General features: G+C 32.1%; 1 protein-coding gene and 2 long non-coding RNA genes across 3 annotated transcripts in view; 1 reads left to right on the forward strand and 2 right to left on the reverse strand.

The window, feature by feature from the left end:
• Position 1: 1 nt before the first annotated feature.
• Miga (Mitoguardin) overlaps positions 2-18841 on the reverse strand; it is a 74680-nt gene continuing 55840 nt past the window's right edge. The window contains exons 4-6 of the mRNA XM_964919.4: positions 4811-5100; positions 4380-4758; positions 2-747 (exon numbers count right to left, since the gene is read on the reverse strand). Of these exons, the coding sequence (XP_970012.2) occupies positions 296-747; positions 4380-4758; positions 4811-5100 (1121 nt within the window). The 3' untranslated portion in view covers positions 2-295. The remainder of the gene's footprint in view (positions 748-4379; positions 4759-4810; positions 5101-18841) is intronic.
• Positions 2766-4977, forward strand: LOC135266405 (uncharacterized). Its single transcript, XR_010334446.1, has 2 exons — positions 2766-4204; positions 4271-4977. It is a non-coding gene; the product is annotated as an uncharacterized LOC135266405 (long non-coding RNA).
• On the reverse strand, positions 15645-18735 carry LOC135266404 (uncharacterized). Its single transcript, XR_010334445.1, has 2 exons — positions 18598-18735; positions 15645-18544 (listed from the first exon to the last, which is right to left on the reverse strand). It is a non-coding gene; the product is annotated as an uncharacterized LOC135266404 (long non-coding RNA).

Here is an 18841-nt window from a genome sequence, read left to right on the forward strand (position 1 = left end):
ATTATAATTTCTCCATTTATTCACGAAAAGTATTGGCATCAAACGATACAAGTTCCAAGAACAGTTTGGACATAAAAATGTTCTTAATACACATACGTGTAACAGCACATAATCAGGATTTTAGTTACAATTTCTAAACTCCAAATAATTGTTAGGAATGTACACCTAATGTTATCAAATTTCCTCTTTAAAACTTACATAAGTGGACTCAAGTCTACTGCACATTCTGCGAATATATCTACATTCGTCCGTCAAAACGACCGATTTATTATTTGAGTTTGACTCTAAAACTCGTTCACGACTGGGCACTTAATCTCTGGCTAATATTTTCAATCCTAATTTTGAGATTTTGCACAACATCTGCAGCCAACTCTTCCACATTCGTATACCTACACGTTTGAAAATTAAAAATATCAACAAGAAACCCCATGACTTGGTCCTTGAAGAAAACACAAGTATCCCTGAGTAGTTCGTCGGGCCCCAAAAAGCCCCACGCTAAAAGAGGTGAAAGCTGCTCAGAAATCGAATAGAAATGGGCCATAAACCCTGTTGGAAACTTCAACATCCTTCTTTTGGCCTTCAGCACCGACCACACGGCGGTGGTTAACGCCGTCTCCTTGAAACCATTCGACAACCAACGGTTTTGCACAACTGCCGTCACCGACGACGGCGGCGAATCCAAGTCCTCGAAAGCGTCCATGAGGATGTAGTCCATCACCACGTCGTAAAACGTCAAGGCCTTCACCCCTTTTAATAATAATATAATTAGAAGCGATTTTTGATACAATAAAAACAGTTTTAGCTTATGCTCATTAAGGCTAACTATTTCAGTTCCTGACATTTCGCAACACTAGGTACTTCTAAGGTAATGGATGCTGTCATGTACATGATGTATTAGTCTTGTAGTTCGGTACTACATTTAGGGCAAAGTCTTATTTTTGGCGAACCCATGAAATAAGCCCACACGAAAAATGCACACAAGAAAAAATTACACATGATATGTAAATACCCACACAGAAAAAGCTTACACAGAAATAAGCCCAAACAGAAAAAAAAAACTCACTTAGAAAATGCACTTAGAGAAAAACAACTGTCATAAAGCTCAAGAGAGAAAAGCTAACAAAAAATTAATTTACTGGAAAAAACCAGTCCCTGGAATTTATAATCATTCGAATCACAATAAAAAAGTTTTAGAATCAATGTTTTCTATTCAAGAAAAAAGTCAATTAGAACAATCAAAAGTGTAACCGTGCAATTGTTTGCTGAATTGTTATTCTGCTACTTTTCTCAAAAATTATGAAATTTAAAAATAGGACATGAAGAAGTTCTAAATAAACAAGAGTCTACAGTAACTTGTATTTAATTAGGTTTCAATTTTCATTGATAGATTGAAAAATCATAGAATTGTGTCGAAAATAGTGTTTTTGCTGTTTTTGACCGCTTAAGCGATGCTTTGTTAAATTGGAACGATAAGATACTATAAACTATAAAAATTTTCAATATTTTTTAGAAGTCAATAGTACAATGTGTTTTTAAATAATTCCCATCTAGTTAACTTTGAAAATTTACAAATTGTCAATTAATTAATTTTAAAAATTTCGTAAAAATGGAACTAAATTGTTAGACTGTGCAAGAAAACACTTTTATTGTTGAAGCTTATTTCTGATTTGGAGACTTAAGAAGAGAATAGTAATATTTGGTGTCTGTCAGAAATTCTATAAAGCGGCATTTCTGATTTTACATAAACAATTGGATGAAAATCATTCAAAAACACATTGCATTTGTCCAACAAAATAAGAGTAGTGAATTTTTTCCATTCTAGACGTAAGATTTCTTATCGAGGCAAAGCCGAGTTAAAAAAACACGTCATCAATAGGAACACGTCATCAGTTGACCTAATGAGTTGAATAAAAGATTTTGCAAAATTCGGTGAGAAATTTCATATTAATTAATAATAAAATTATATGCTATCTCCAACCTTTTATCTTGTTTTACAGAAATACAAAACTTTCCAAAAATAAGCCCAAATAAAGAATACTTAAACTAGATCGAAAAGTAACCTATTTTGATTGTTATTTGATTTGATATTGATATTTAATTTAACCTATTTTCATTCAAATGCAATTGTGTAGTAAGATTTCAAAAAAAGTTAACCGAAATTTCTTTAAAATTATTCAAAACAGAAGCAATTTTTGCATTTTCCACCGTTTATCGAGACAAAATCGCAAAATTTCGCTGAATCGACCTGAAAAATCTATAAATTATTGGATCGGTAATAATATGATTTTTCCGTTGTATTAGCACGTTTCTTATTGAAAACGGAATTATTTAAGATTAAGGACAATTTTGATAAAAATTACCCAAAAAATCATTGACCAGGATCGACAATAGTTTTATTTTTGCTTTTTCGGACGCTTAAACACGTTTTTAAACTTAAAAACATTGTTTTCGCAAGAGTTTAAAAAAACACAAAACTAAATAAAAAATGGGATTACTTCACAGCATTTTGAAAGTTTTTTCTATGTATTTAGACACATTGAATTTGAATTCCACAGTCGACTTGATGAACAACCATTTTAGAACACACTGTATATCAGCACCTTTTTAATTACAATTACACACTTGCCAATATTAGGTACAATGTGAAGTGATAAAGTTGAAAGTCAAATAAAAGTTAATTTTTCCATGTAAGCTTTTGGACGGGGCTTTTTTCTATGTGGGCATTATTTCGTGAGTTTTTTTCTGTGGACTTTTAGAATGTGGGCTTTTTGTGAACCTTTTTCCTGTGTACATTTTTCGTGTATACTTTTTTCTGGTCACCGTTTTTGAGTAAATATTCGAAAAAAAAACTTTATGACGTCTCAGTAAGTTTTAAATGTCAAAAAAAATTCAACAGGCGTAAGCAAAAGACAACATTATATTGTTATTCGGAAGTAAAATTACCGTTGGGGGCGCCACTGAGCTAGGTCAAAAACAGTAACCATAAATGGAGGGAAAATGTTTATTCGGATATTTTGAGCGTTGTACGAATTTTGGGGCTTCACAATTATTACATTGCCTATGCGGAATGATTATTGCATCTTTGATGCAAGAAACTTATGTTGACAAATGAGAGATGACGAGGAAAACACGAATAACGAATGACTGTTTGGTTCACTTTCTTTATTGGAAAATTATTACAAAGACATTGAAAAGCCTACCTTTTGGCATAATTTACGTTTAAATGTATCAGCAGTTGTTAATCTTTATTGTAGTTTTGCAGATTTACCGCATTTCATGATTTTTTCAGTGGAAAATTCTAACCTAAAATTCATAACACTTCACTAATTTATTGGTTTCTTGAGCCAAACTTTGTGTTCGCTGTGATCCATTACTTATAATCTTTAATTAGACAACTGTTTGATAACACTTTGTAATCAAAATTTAAATATTTTTCACTTTTTATCCACTTTCAAGTTCCAACAATAAACACTTTATACCACGAAAAACTACAGAACCAAAGTCAACGCTAGTATTTACCACCACGTACTTTTAAAGTAATTCTTTCTATTGTAAATAATTAACACTATACACGCAAAATTGTTGAACAATTCATTAAATGTCAGTTAAATGTGGCATTACGAAAATTTCTTTACTGTTTTCGACATAGTTCAAAAGTCATCACCAGAGGGCGTCTAGTTAATTTTATTTCCGAATACAGAAAAATTATACAGTTATTACACAGAAAAATGGGAATTTATTTTTTCTTTTTATGTTACCGACCAAACAAATATGTAAGTACAGTTGTACAGTTCATTTTTTTAAACAATGAACTCCCAATAATAAATTAAGTTCATGTCCAAGTACTTTCGAAACTATATCCCATTTCAGTTCATAGTAGAATTTTGCAACAGTGCATTTGAATTTTTTGGAGTGAAATAAAGTACAAATTGAAAGTTTCTGTATACGAAAAAAAATCTATGTTAAACTAAAACTTATTAAAAACTCCCAATTTGTGCTCCATTTCACTCCAAAAAATTGTTGCAAAATTCTATTGCGACCTGAAATGGGCATTAACTGTATTTTGTGTTTGACATTTTGTACACCGTATTTGACAATCGAAACGGTCATTGAAATTTAAATTCTTTAATGGTTGAAATAACTCCATGTGTATACTTGAAGACAACATAAAAATTTGTAGAAATTATTAAAATGAATCTACCAGGTAAAAAATTCTACCAATTACTATTTACACAGTATTTATAAATACTATTTATGGTATTGACGGTAGATTATAAAAAAATCGACTAAAGGTGCTAAAACTATGGTGTGGATTGTGGATTGCTCCAGCATGAAAACACCTTAAAAATTGTTTAAAGTAAAAGAATGAACCTTATTACCTTTCATGCTGAGCTCCTCCTCGAGTTCTCGCCAGTTGTTTGGGTCCTGGATGTACTTGAGCATTTCCTCGTAGCCGATGAGGAAGTCTTTCGGGTCCCGGTCGGCGTACAAAAGGAGATCAGCGAGGATTTGGCGGCCGGCGTCAGCGAACCAAATATAATTCGACCTGTCACGCAAAATATACTGAAAAGCGAGCCGAAGGCAGTGCAGCTTTGCCAGGTATTCTCCATCGGAGCCACATTTCACCAGTTCGGTGCGTAGCGTCCGGCAGGGGATGCCCCCGTTTTCGAGGTGGCGCAGCGCCGCCTGGTACAAGGGGAACTGCTCCAAGTCGGGGAAGTAGTCGGAAAATTCCTCAAATTCCCGCAAGTCGGCTACCTACAACATTTACAGAAAAAAAGTGTTTTTCTGTTTTTATTTTGAGACTTACAACATCCTGAGCTGAGGCAAAACTCTCCCCTCCTGATAAATCAGCATCGATTCCATTTTCTGAAAGATGGGTCCCACTTTCAGGCCTGAACAACACCGACCTTTGGTCCAAAAACAACATTTCTGCTTTATCTTGTAGTTCTATAGCCACGTCCAATAAATGTTGAAGATCTTTGCAAAAATTTGCTTCTTCGGGCCCTAAAACTGCCATGGCACCACCTCCATCTCTAGATCTATACAATGCCAAAGCGTCTTCCCAGTAGTTTATGCATGTTTCTAAAGCCTCCATTGCTGGAAACAATTGTCTCGCTTAAAGGCATTGGCAAATTAAAAAACAACTTTGTCTTAAATAATAGTACTGAAAGCGCTTATTACAGTAGTGAAAACCGTTTCTCTGTATATGCTCTTTAACTCAAGTTATTTTCATTTAAAGTTGAAATTTTAACGTCATATCGAACATTTGGTCCAGTTTTAAGGTCAAATAGTTTTTGACTTTTTAAGTAGCACTCACAGTGTTTATCAAAATTCGACAAAATTTCTCAGATGTTTTCGCGAAGTTCAAGATAAAATTTAGAACAGAAAGAGGTCTAAAAAGTAGTTAGTTTTTATTATGTGAAAGATGTGTGAAAAAGATTCAAATATGTGTCAGGTTTTTGGTGATTGTGAGGGTTCAGTGATGGGAGACGGTTGTGACGTCAGGATTTCTTTTTTTCGAAGCGATTATCTTGCTTATTTTCCATCGCAAGGAAAATAAGAGAAAAAACTACTGGTTTACAACAAACGATATTTTCAATTTCCGTTAAAACATAAGACAGGGAAAATAAGTTGTTAGAGCTTTTAATAAAAAATAATAGTATTGTAATTTTTTGTATAAAATCAATAGTGTTTAATTTATAATAACTAGGCCAAATTAAGATTACTTCTATATCCCACAGAGAGAGTGCTACTCGCGTACGAATTAAATTAATGTTCTTAACATAGCATATAAGATTCCATATCGAGCGCGATATTATTTTTGAAATGCTTGAGTTATGGGCCTAAATTTTTTTTTTTAATTATTAGAGATGAATAGAGAGCAAATCTTGGAAAACTTTCCTTAACCCCAATTTCTAAGCGCTTTTCTTGAACCTCGACATAAATCTGTTTTGTTCGAAATGTAAATATTTCACACAGTTTTTATTTTTTACAAACTTACTTGTTGTTTCTTGTTAGTATATTGAACATACTAAGATATTTCTAATTTCTTTTAGTACTTTCAATTTAGTAATCTTGTAATTTTACATCTGGAGATTTTTTGTTTCTCAAGCTTCCACTCTTCCAATCTCATGTTTTTTTAGTGTTTCCTAGTTTTTCGTGGTTTCATTTTCTTATAACTTCAGTTTTCCAGTTAGTTCTATAGTTTTCTAACTTCTTACTCTTTCATTCACTTAGTTCTACTTTAAGTATTTTTGCATTGCATCTTTTCAGTCTCTTAGTATACAGGGTGTCTCAGCTTAAGTGTACGAGTCGTGAAGTACAAATTCGCGTGTGGAATCTAATACTTACAATATTCAAAGAAAAAATGTCCATGATCAAACCGTTGTTGACTTATAAAAAGTTGACCAATTGCAAGACCTTTTACCTTAGCGTGCAGCTAAATATTAACACAAACCCTGGAAATCAAAATGCGTACCTACTTTTATAAATATGTATAGTTATGAAACTCAAATTAAGTTGTGTTCGTCACTTCGGTAACAATGTGAATTTTCAGATTACACCTACAAAATGAATTTGCAAATGATTGGTCAACTTATATTTTTATAACTGAAAAACTGTTTGACTCTGGATATTTTTTCCTTGGATTTTATTATTAGATCTCAAGTTTATGTGGTTCAGGTCTCCTACACTTAATCTGGAGCACTCTGTATTGGTTTGGAATTTATACAGGGTGCTCAAAAACTGGCGCACCAACTCAGTGGTAAGTTATTGAGAAGCAAGTGTAGATTACGGGAAAAATGTTGAAAAAATTCCTAAAGTCATATTATAAAAAATCTGGAGCTACAAACTTATTGTGTTAACTTCTTTAGTTTTCATTATTTTTTTAGGTTCCTAGGAAACCGTTTCAAAAATAATTTATTTTTTTTGTTGCTCAAATTCTATTGCGATCATAACTGTCAGAGACAACGTTGCCACATATCATTTATCTAAAATCCGTTATTTATCAATAACTTTAATACAAAGAATTTTTTTACTATTTTTACCTTTATAAGTAACCAGTTCTCTACCACACACCATTGAGTTGGTGCGCCAGTTTTTGAGCACGCTGTATATTTTAAAGGCATTGGCAACTTAAAAAAACAACTTTGGCTTAAATGCTAGTACTGAAAACGCTTATTAAAGTAGTGAAAACCGTTTCTCTGTATCTACTCTCTAACTTGAGTTATTTCGATTTAAAGTTGAAATTATGACGTCCTAACCGCCTATCAGCATTTGGTCCAATATTAAGATCAAATGGTTTTTGACTTTTAAGTGACAGTGATAGAGTTTATCAAAACTTATTAAAATTTCTCCGATGTTTTCGCAAAGTTCAAGACAAAATTTAGAACATAGAGAATTTTAGAAAGTAGTCAATTTTTAATTTTGTGGAAAATGTGTAAAAAATGTTCAAACATCTGTCAGGTTTTTGGTGACTTAGGTTCAGTGATAAGAGGCGGTTGTGACGTCACGGTTTTTTCCTTTAGAAACGATTATCTCACTTATTTCTCACTGTAGAAAATTTTGAAAAAAACCTACTGGTATAGAATGAACGATATTTTCAATTTCCGTTAAAACATAAAACAGGTAAAATAAGTTGCCAATGCCTTTAAGTTAAATATAAGTGTTTTAATTTATTATATAGTATTTCTTTTTTCCAGTTCTATAGTTTTTCAGTTTCTCAGTTCTCCAGTCACTATTAGTTCTTCAGAACTTCAATCTTACTGTTGTTTTAGTCCGTTTTTGTTTTTTTTTTTAGCTTTTTAGTTTCTCAGCGTTTTAGATACTTAATTGAAACGTCAGTTTTTGAACTTTTTATTTATCTACTTTTCAGTTGAAAATAGGTATACTAGATTAATTTTTTTAAAGTTGTACTGGCTTTTAACTCCGAAAATTTACGAGCCCTTGTAAAAGAGCAGCATTAGTTTAGCCAAGTTATTTTGAAAAATGATTTAGGTACTTACTCACTTTGAATTTTTAGTAAATAGCATAACAAGTTTGAAACAGTAGGTCTGCTACTTGTTGAAGCTACTGAACCCGAGAATAGGTATGGTATAAATCTTTGTAAAAAGTACTCCAGGAGCAGTGGAAAAATTAGTTAGTGACAAACTTTACAACAAATCCTAGATACAAAAATCTACTGAAAATAAAAAAGTTAAATGAATGAAAAACATATTTCCACTACGAGCTCATTTTCTAGATTAAGCTAAATTCTTGCACTAATTTTACAACAGCACCATTAGGACAATGTTTGGGTTCACCGATTAATTCACTTCGATCTTTATAGTTTTTTTGTGCAATGTTTTTTTTACAAAACATATTACGTTTTGATCCCTTTTGTAAGAAAGGTGATTGCAATAAAAATTATGTTTTTATTTTTCCTGCTGCGCGTAGGAATTAATAAAAGGGTAGTGATAAAACGATCAGTAATAAATCTGATTTTGATCAGTAAGAAATAATAAATGATCGGTATTTAATTAATTTTTGCACAGTAAAAATTATAAATGATCACAATTTAATTCATTTTTGCACAGTAAAAAAATTTAAAAGACGAGTAAACTACGCACAGTGTTTTATTAAAATTTGCTCAGTAAAAAAATCGTAAGTAATAGTATCTAGTTTCAGTTTGCACAGTTTAAATAATAAACGCTCAGTAGCTAGCTTCGCCCCAGCGAATTAGAAGGAAACATATCCCTCTAGTTTTAAAATGCTATTATTTACTGTGCATTTATTATTTTTACTGATCAAAAATATTTGTCGTTTAAATAAAATATGGTGCATTTAATTTGTACCCTTAATAAAAAATGTATCCTAAATTACCAGGGTAATAATTAAATCACTTAGTAATTATTATTAATTAAATTATTAATAATTGTGCCTTTGTGACTCAACACTCAATATCTCCCTGAATGAAAATACATTTTAAGTCATAATTAATAATTATGGTTTTAAAATGTTGCTACAAGATTGTATTGAAAAAGCCATTGAGATTATTTTAGAATAATTACCATAATTTAATTTATATTATGGTTACTTTATAAGAAGTAAGCCCTAAAACTTGAAGTAAGTAAGCATAAGATTTCTTCACACATAAATATATATATATTTTATTTTACTTTCCAGTTTTATCAGTTATTCCACGTATTCGTGTTTTATCGTATTTTATTGTAGTTACCTATTTTAAATATTTTTCTTTCTCTGTTGGTTGGCCGCAAGTTCAGAAAGCCCGCCACAGTATGAGAATAACAATAAATGATAAGTTAGTCGGCGCGTTAGTCATATTTATGTGTCATAGAAATAGGAAAAAAGACACCCAATTACTGTTTATATGGAGTATGGTATACAATGCAGGAGCCGCCCGTAATGGTTAAAATATGCGGTTTCCTTAAGTGGTCATTAAATGGTAGTAGGTCGGGATTTTTTGTCGGGAATAACACGGTCCTGCAATTTACTACTGACTATATTTAGCACCTGATTGTCAATTTGATTGCCGCGATTATGCGCTTTGGCTGAAAATAGATACTGGATGGGAATATGCAATTCTCCACCTAATGGACGTTATTTACGAATACTTTATATCACCATCTGTATTAAAAAAATTATGGCGACGGTCGTCATATTAGGAAAGTTCAAAAAGAAAAATTATTTACCGCTATTTGTGGTCGATGTTTGCTATGCTTCATTAGCAGTGACTAGAGCGGAAAAAACTGCAAAACTGTTCTGCAAACTTGTTTTACGTTCTTTTGTTAGTTGCAGACAATTTGGTGTACTGTTATTTAAATACCCGCTGAGAATTTAATCACAGTAAATTACACCAAGTACCACAATTAGAAGAGACTACTGTTGCAGTTGTAAAAGCTCAGCCAGTTTGTGTAAGTTAACTCGCAAAATAATAACAATTGTATTTTTGTTTTGAGCAAGAACGGGAACACTGTTTAATAAAATGTCGGCAAGATGTGAACAATTTGAAAGGAATGATAATTTTTAGGTCACAGTCTGCAATTGTGATGTAGTTATTGAAGTATGTACCACATAATTCTGTGATTGTTTCATTCCTACATTTTCCATTTATTGATTGAACATGAAAACGCTAACATGAAATCAATACATATAAAAAAACAATTCGATAAAATACACCAAAATTACACTCCAGTCTCACATTTAATATTTACGTACGGTCAAGTTCAAATTAAGGGTCACAAGTACAAACACCTACAATAAAGATTGTCAACTGCTAAAACTAATATTTGACTTAAAATATGGGCGTTTGAACACGCCTTAGTTCCCTTTAGTTGAGAAAATACGATTTTAAGAGCAATATTTGCATCCCTTTTTACACAAAACGAGAAGTGTGATACGAAAGCAGATACTCAAAGTGCTCATATCATTTTCCCTTCATAAAAAGACTTGAAAATCCACTAGAAACATCCTAGGAGGTCTAAAACGTTAACACTTGAAATGTCTCCATTACATCGTAAAACATCAAAAAAATCGATCAGACGCGACTTCATGGGAAGCAAGGTGATTTTAATCAAAATTCAAGCGAATGCCTTGAATCCTTATCATCCTGTTCGAGAAAACCAACCCTTCATGAATTATGAAACAAGAGTAATTTTCGTGAAACTTTTTCGGGGCGTAATGACAATCACTTTCGTGGCTATTTTTCCCCAAATGATTATTTTACAAAAATGCGCTGGAACATGTCTTGTTTATGGATGTGGCAGACACCACTGACGCCGGCTGGGCTATTGAAGTTGGAAAAATCAAATAATTACTATGAACTTTGCATACTAATGATAATGTTTATAAGTGGTCGGAGTGCAATGTAATAACAATTAAAATGTCTGAAATCACTCCAAAGACACAACAATAAATATTGTTCGCATACAATAAGAGTAAATTCAGTATCGCCTTCATTATCAAAATTTGCAATAAGAATTTATTACAACACACTGATTTTGTCACGCAATTTCGTAAATAATTACTATAAAATAGTACAAATTTCTTTATCAGCCCAATAACATACGATTTCGAAAGCAATCAATGTCATAAATCACACCGCTGCATCACGGAATTTATTAATAGAGTTGACAACATTCGAACGTACAATTCCGTGAAACGTGGGATTAACTGACCTTAAAAGCCTGTGTTCCATAATGCATTTTATCAAAAAAACATAAACAATGATGATCTTGAAAAAATGCCGTTTTATCAATGAAAATAGAGAACAATGAGCAATTAAGTACAATTTCCCATGCTGGAGCGTTTAAAAGTTCCGCTAGCGATTTGGATAAGTAGCAGCTACTTGTGATTCCATCATGAGCCATCACTATGCAATTGCCCTCTTCCTAATAACGACGGTACAAATTTATATGCATCATCGTTATTACTGGACACATGTTGGGATCAAACGGACTGTGAATACCAAACATTGTTTCGTCTTTCAATTAGCAAAATTCTGGCATACTTTTAAGGTCAGGATGTATCAACCAGAAGAGGTCACGAATTTTTAAATCAATTTGGAGTAAAGGCCAAGAGGTCAGACACAAATTTTCATGTTGAGATAAATGACAAAAACAAAAACATAATCAAACGTGTGAAATTCCATAAAAGGAAAAAATGAGACATTTAGAGGTTGTTAGATATGGAAGCTGCTGACCCTGGTTCCATTTTTAATATTTTCAAGTGTTTTGATGAAAGTTGAAAGCTGATGTAACTGCTATATTTTGCACACCGGAGTGGTTTTGAAATGAAAGGTTAACAAGAAGCTCTCGACAAAATCGATCTCAATGCAAACAATTGGTCCAAAAGCCATTCACTGCAGTTTTTAATAATTTAAAAATATTGTTATAGAAGTTATACAGAGTGTTCCGTCTACACCCCACATTAGAAGTATTGACAGTTCTAATAAAGATATTTATTTGAAAGTTGGTTAAATTCTGCCCAAAAAAAATATTTTCAGGATGGCGCGGCACTTTTGGTTATACCGGAAGTCACTATCAAATTTCCTATTTTAAATGTAAAGCTATGTACTTTACTGCATTTTTGGATTCCACGGGATATTTTAAGAGAGTTTTTATCAGCGTTCCCTATACTTAAATTTAACCGTTTTCGAGATATTTAAGATTTTTTGAAATTTTTTAGATATGCACTTGTCACTTAAAAAATCGGTAACTTCCTTAGTTTTAAAGATTTCGAAATCATATTTGGAGAATTAAAAGAGACAGCCTATATTTGTTCTCAAGTGTGTCCAAAATTGAAAAAGAAATTAATAAACCCAAAAATTTTAAGGTTAAGTTTGGACAACTTTAAGTACCCACAATTTAATTTTTTTACAGGGATGTCCCAATTGTTTTTTTACTAGATGGAAAAGAATTTTGTTTTGCATCGATCTGTATTATCATTCCCTATACCTATCTGTGATAATTTTAAAGTTATGTTGGTTTTTTGACATTGTAGAAATTTTCTTATTAACCACAGTTATTTTTGCATAACTTTCCATAAAAACATTTCTGATTAAACAAACGACAAACTCTTTTCAAAATTGTGTTGTACGTTCTGTGAAAACCAAATAAATTCATAAAATCTTGGTTTAAAAACTTTAATTTCTCACATTTTTTCGCGTTTCCATGGCAACCTATGGGAAAAAGCCTGTGGTTAATGAACTTTTCAATCCATTATTGAAAATCAATAAATTATTGTAACTTGAAAACTATTAAACATAAGTGTAGGTAATGCTAATTATTCATTAGTATACGATCTAATGAAATAAAACTTGTGAAATTCCATTGAAAAAAAAATAGTTATGGGTGCTGAAAGTTCTGAGAAAACTTAACTTTAAACATTTGAGGTTTGTTATTCTTTTTTAGAAATTTGAAAACGACAAAGGAAAGATTTAGGCTTCCTCTTTCAAATGAGCTAAAAACTATTTGCAAATTTAAAAAAATGGCAAAGATATCAATTTTTGAACTGGAAGATGCAAACTCAAAATATTTTTTAAAACCCTAAATATTTCGAAAATGGCTTAATTTAGGTATAGGGAAGGTTTATCGTTATTTGAAGTTGTTTAAACTTGACTTTAAAATTTTTGGGTTTATTAACTTCTTTTACAATTTTGAACACACTGGAGAACAGATATAGGCTTCTCTTTTAATTTTCCAAATATGATTTCTAATTTTCTAAAATTAAGAGAGATACCGATTTTTTAAGTGACAAGTGCAAATCCAAAAATTTTCAAAAAATCTTAAACATATGGAAAACGGTTAAACTTAGGTATAGGTAAAGCTGATGAAAACTCCCTTAAAATAACTCAACTAATCCAAAAACGCATTAAAAATATAGCTTTCTGTTCAAAATAAGGAAGTTGATAGCGACTTCCGGTGCAACCGGAAGTGTCACCATCTTGAAAATATTTTCATTGAGCAAGACCTAAGAGGTTGTATACAAATTTTCAGATGACTATCATTAGAACTACCAATACTTCTAAGGTGGGGTATAGACCGAACAGCCTGTAGGTGTGAAAGAATTGAGTGCAATTACTGAATTTGTAGAATTCCCTTAGTTATTGTAATGATAAGCCTTCCGAAGAATGACTTCAATAAATCAAAGCTGGAATAATTATATTAATGAAAGACAAGACCTTGGACACCAAACGGCCTACAAGATTTATTATCCAGGAACTTCAATTTGTGATAGCATTAGTGACCTGCAATTATAAAAAATAAAAGATTTTTTCAGGTAATTTCCAGTAAAAAATTTCGCTCAAATGAAAAAATCCAATGAACGATAAAAAATAAAATATTCATGGGCATTGTCTGCACACACACACTCGCTCCAAAATTGAATTTTTGAAACAAAGGGATGAAGCCATGACTTCCAAAGTGGATATATTATTGAAATCGCCCAAATCACAGCCCTTTGTGTACGAATAAAACATCAATACGCCACACAAACAATGTTTGACCCGAATCCTCCGGTTACTCAACAAACTCCAGACAATTGGCTGCACTCAGTGATTTAATAAATCTAATTCGATGTAATCTAATATTATTCATATCGTGGCCACTACTACAAACTAATAGCAATGATTTCATTGTACGATCTGTGATGTATCCGGTGACGTCACTCGAACTTGGAAGGATTCTCAAACTCCGGACGGTGACTCACGTTCTTAATATGGACAAATTCTGTTTATATTCCATGTAGCGTTTTGACTTTTTAACCCGAAAACGCCAGATCTAGCCCCAATTGAAACCGCTTGGCTTCATACAAACAAATCAATGATCTAGTGTTGTATTCGCCCATAAATAACAATTCTCACAGTGTTTGTTTATTGCCATTTACAGTGTGACTTAGCTGCACCTTGTATCGTTTATGTTTGCATAATAATTCAGGTCGGCAACCTTATATTTACCAAACCGGCATTGTTTTTAACGATGCTACTACTAGTTATGTAAGATTTTTGGTGACTCAACGAAATGACAAAAATTTAGCCCCAACTTGTGTAACACGACGCGTAAACTTAACCCATTAAAAGAAGTGGTGTTGTAAGGAAGGCAAATAACGACACGAAATATGCTACGCAAGATATTCAAGAAAAATAATAACAACAAACAAGACACCGCAACAAGACACTTGTTTTCTAATTTTAAAACCGTTCCCAGACAACCTTTAAGGCGTTTCATTTCCTTCGGTTGGGTCACGACGTGACGTTTCATTTAGCACATTTATGTTTGTCTTTGGACTTACGTATTTAATAGAGTTGTAAGAGAGATAGGGATGGGTGTAAAAATGATTCGAGGTGTCCCAGCTGGTGCTAGCGTGCCGGCTGTGCTACGATTAATCTTGAATAGTTTACAGGGTGAGGGGATGTCATTTGGAATCAGGGTAAAATTCAGAAGGATCCTCCAGCTGCAGCCACTGAATGGACAACAAAACTGATCAATAAAGGACAAAAAATCAGTACAACAAACTGATAGACGCAGGTTCATTAACCACTTGACCTGTACATAATTTTTTCCAATGAGATTCGGTTGACTGGCCACAAATTATTCAATTAGTTCGAGATAAAAGTTCTCAAGCAGTTTGATGTACTCTGGAAACGATGTTTATCCACGGGAGTTTGTGGTTAAATAAAGCAAAAATAAACCGACTTAAAATTTACGGAAAGACCACAGAACTTCTCCCGGGATGAACTTCTTCCTGAAAAAAGTGCTTCTGCATAATTCTCCAGGCCAGAAATGAGCAATTCATGGCGAGACAAGTAAAAAGATAAATTGTGACGCTTTAATAACACTTTGTAGTTAGTTGCTTGTAAATATAAAGTTCGATAAGGTTTAATTATTTTTATTGTTTCCACTCATTACACAAAACACTAAAAAGAAACAATTGGGTTTGATTTTTCTTTTCATACGAATACGTCTATTTTTCTGCCAGTACTCGCAATTCTAATTATACGTTTGATTGTTTAATAATTGCGTTTCTGCTTGACTTGAACTTGAAAAAAAATTGCAGAGAATGCCGAGTCAAAGGTTAGGGAAAGAGGAATGAATATAAAGACTTCTATTATTCATAAACAAAACGAGCATTGAATAAATACACTATTTAGAAACTTGAGCAACTTTATTTATTTACCGTTACAACAACACTTAAAAAACTACTTTCACATGTGCCAACAATAAGGTGCACAGTGATATGTAGGGACCAAATTTTGGGAAACTTTCCTAACACGCAATCTTTAAGGGCTGTTCTTAAAACTCTAAGGACTGATTTATAGAAGCGTCATTAATTTAATCTGCAAATAAATGCGTGATTAACTGGTCACGTGATTAAATTCAACCAATTTGATTGGTCCATTCGCGTTGTTAACTTTTAACAACGAAGTAAATTTTAACAACGTTTTCTATAAACCGGCACTAAATAAATTTGTTTTAAATAAGTTTTAAACATCCTACAGTTGTGTTTAGCCTGCCTACTTGTAATTTAAATTAAGATACTTTTTTAATGTTCAATGTATTTCAGCTTTTCAGTTTCTTAATTTCCCCATAGTATTTCATATAATTAATTTTTTTAATTTTTCAGTTTTTCGTGGTTTTACTATCTTGTCTTATTAATGTTCTTAATTAGCAGTTTCATAGTTTTTTAATTATCATTCTTTTCAGTCACTCAGATGTACAGATCTTACTATTTTTAAGTTTTTTAGCTTTTCAGTCTCTTATAATTGGTTTTTCGTTCTAATGTTTTAGTTTATTAGTTTTTTTTCCAGTTCAATAGTTTTTTGAGTTTCTCAGTTTTCAGTCGCTTAGTTCGTCTGAATTTCAGTCTCAAAATTTTTTAGTTTTGTGTTTTTAGTTTTTCAGCATTAAAGTCAGTGTTTGAAGCTTAAAATTTTGAAAATATGCAAACTCGATTAGCTGTTTCAAAACTATAAAAACACTGTCCTCGCAATTAACCGAATTATTTTTTTGAAATGCATGAATAATTTGTAACAGCTAATTTAGAGAAAAAATGCAACGCTGGCGTTTTTATAATTTTGAAACAGCTAATAATCCTAAATTAAATTATTTTTAATTTTAAACAATTTTTGTATCTTATAAAATATTTGTATCAGCCTTGATTTTTGAATAAAGAAATAATTTGTCAAAATTGCAGTGTTCGTCAGTTGTTAATTTTTATTTGAAAAATTTATTTATTTTAATTATTAAAATTATAATTATTAATTTTTCCAAACCGGCAGTGTATATTTTAATTAGTTCTGTAAAAGTTCTACTTTTCTAGAATTTTTGTTTTTGTGTAATTTTTAAAAAGGGTGCTTTCGTCAAAAAAGTCAAATTATTTAAAAAACAAAGCAAAATCATTTTATTCGCATCTTAGACCAAATCCTGTTCTGTGAGAAAGACACTTTTTTTAATTTTTTACACATTTTTTTATACAGTTCTTGAGAAATTCACTTGAAATTCCTTTGTGCAAAATTCATTGAACAGAATGACAGAACCATTATACAGCGTGCTCAAAAACTGGCGCACCAACTCAATGGTGTGTGGTAGAGAAGTGGTTACATATAATGGTAAAAATAGTAAAAAAATTCGTTGTATTAAAGTTATTGATAAATAACTAATTTTAGGTAAATGATATGTGGCAACGTTGTATAACAGTCATGACCGCAATAAAATTTGAGCAACAATAAAAATAAATTATTTTTGAAGCGGTTTCCTAGGAAATAATTCCCAGTGTTGGCACATCTACACATTGTAATTTTTTGGACGAATTTTAATTTTTTTAAATTAAAAAAACTGCTAAAATCTGATAGTAAATTTTAAAATAATTATTCATCGTTTTGTTACGGAACGATTACCTGGTATGAAACATAAAAATATAAAAAAATAATGAAAACTAAAGAAGTTAACACAATAAGTTTGTAGCCCCAGATTTTTTAAAATATAACTTTAGGAATTTTTTCAACATTTTTACCGTAATTTGCACTTGCTTCTCAATAACGTACCACTGAGTTGGTGCGCCAGTTTTTGAGCAGCCAGTGGAACTAGCAATTCGTGGCCAAATGGCGTAGAGTGTTTTTATTCATAAAATTCTTACATTTTTGTTCAAGTCGTCCAAAAAATAGTTTTTACGATTTATGTCTAAAGTGACTATCATGTTTGTGCATCTTCATCTGAACTCGGCTGCGCCTCGTTCGTCTCAATGCACTCGCATGATATCATTCGCACGTTAGGAAATATACTATTTTTCTTTCTTGTAGTAGGAATTAATAAAAAATGTATCCTACAGTACAACCTGTTTTTGTACAACCTTTTATGATATCTAAATAAGGTTTTTCTACTTTGGTTTCACAAATTGTTCATTATGAAAACGAAAGTTATTTCGCAAAGAGAACTTTTGTGCAACTCCTTTTAGTAAATTTTTAGGAGTTGTATTGGCACTGCTGGGTTAGATGTCATCAGTCAACACTGTAATGTAGTGTGTGATCAGTGATCACTGATCTGTCAACAGCGTCAAATCGTTTATTGATAAAGCCCGAATAATTAACAAAATTAAGAGGAAACAGTTTGAACAGATTTTAAAAAATAGAACAAAAAAATAGAAAGTAGAAAAAAATAGAATATTACACCCGTTTTATAAGACTTAATTGTGGTACTCATTCTATTGGAGCACTCCGTCGTCGTGCTCCAAAATCATTCGTGCCACAATAGAACTTGTATAATAATATACTATTTTAACTTCCTAAAAATCCGGTCTCTAGTGATACGTTCCAAAAGAGATTTTGTCGCGAAAATGAATTAACTGTAGCACATTAAACCGTCTAGAACACTTTTCCAGTTTTTGAATGATGTCATAATTTGTCAGCACTTGATTCTCTTTTTCATTTCACATCAACAACTAGGTAATGACAAAAAATAATATTATTCAACACCCATTGTTTCTGATGCCATAAACATAACTCACTTCGTCCAATATACATAAATTCATAATTTAATAACACAATTATCTGAAATGAACGTTTGTAAACGTGGCATAATTTTTTTATTAATTTGTTTCTACATTACGTGGAGCTTTCGTCCTTCGAACCTTGCAATAACCTTTTGCCATCTCCCTTGACCCTCAAAAAATTCGCCTCGAGCCTCGAACCCAAACAAATCAGAGCACAGGTAAAAGCGCGAGTCAGAACGCCACCGAAGAAGAAATGAATAGAAAAGAACGTTAACAATCGACCCGGACTATGAATAGTGACGTAGTTCCGGGGCCAATCGAAGCGCTGCACAGGACCCCACTCAGACTTGTAGCC

Source organism: Tribolium castaneum, chromosome 5, assembly GCF_031307605.1.
Source record: "Tribolium castaneum strain GA2 chromosome 5, icTriCast1.1, whole genome shotgun sequence".
Classification (NCBI taxonomy): Eukaryota; Metazoa; Arthropoda; class Insecta; order Coleoptera; family Tenebrionidae; genus Tribolium; species Tribolium castaneum.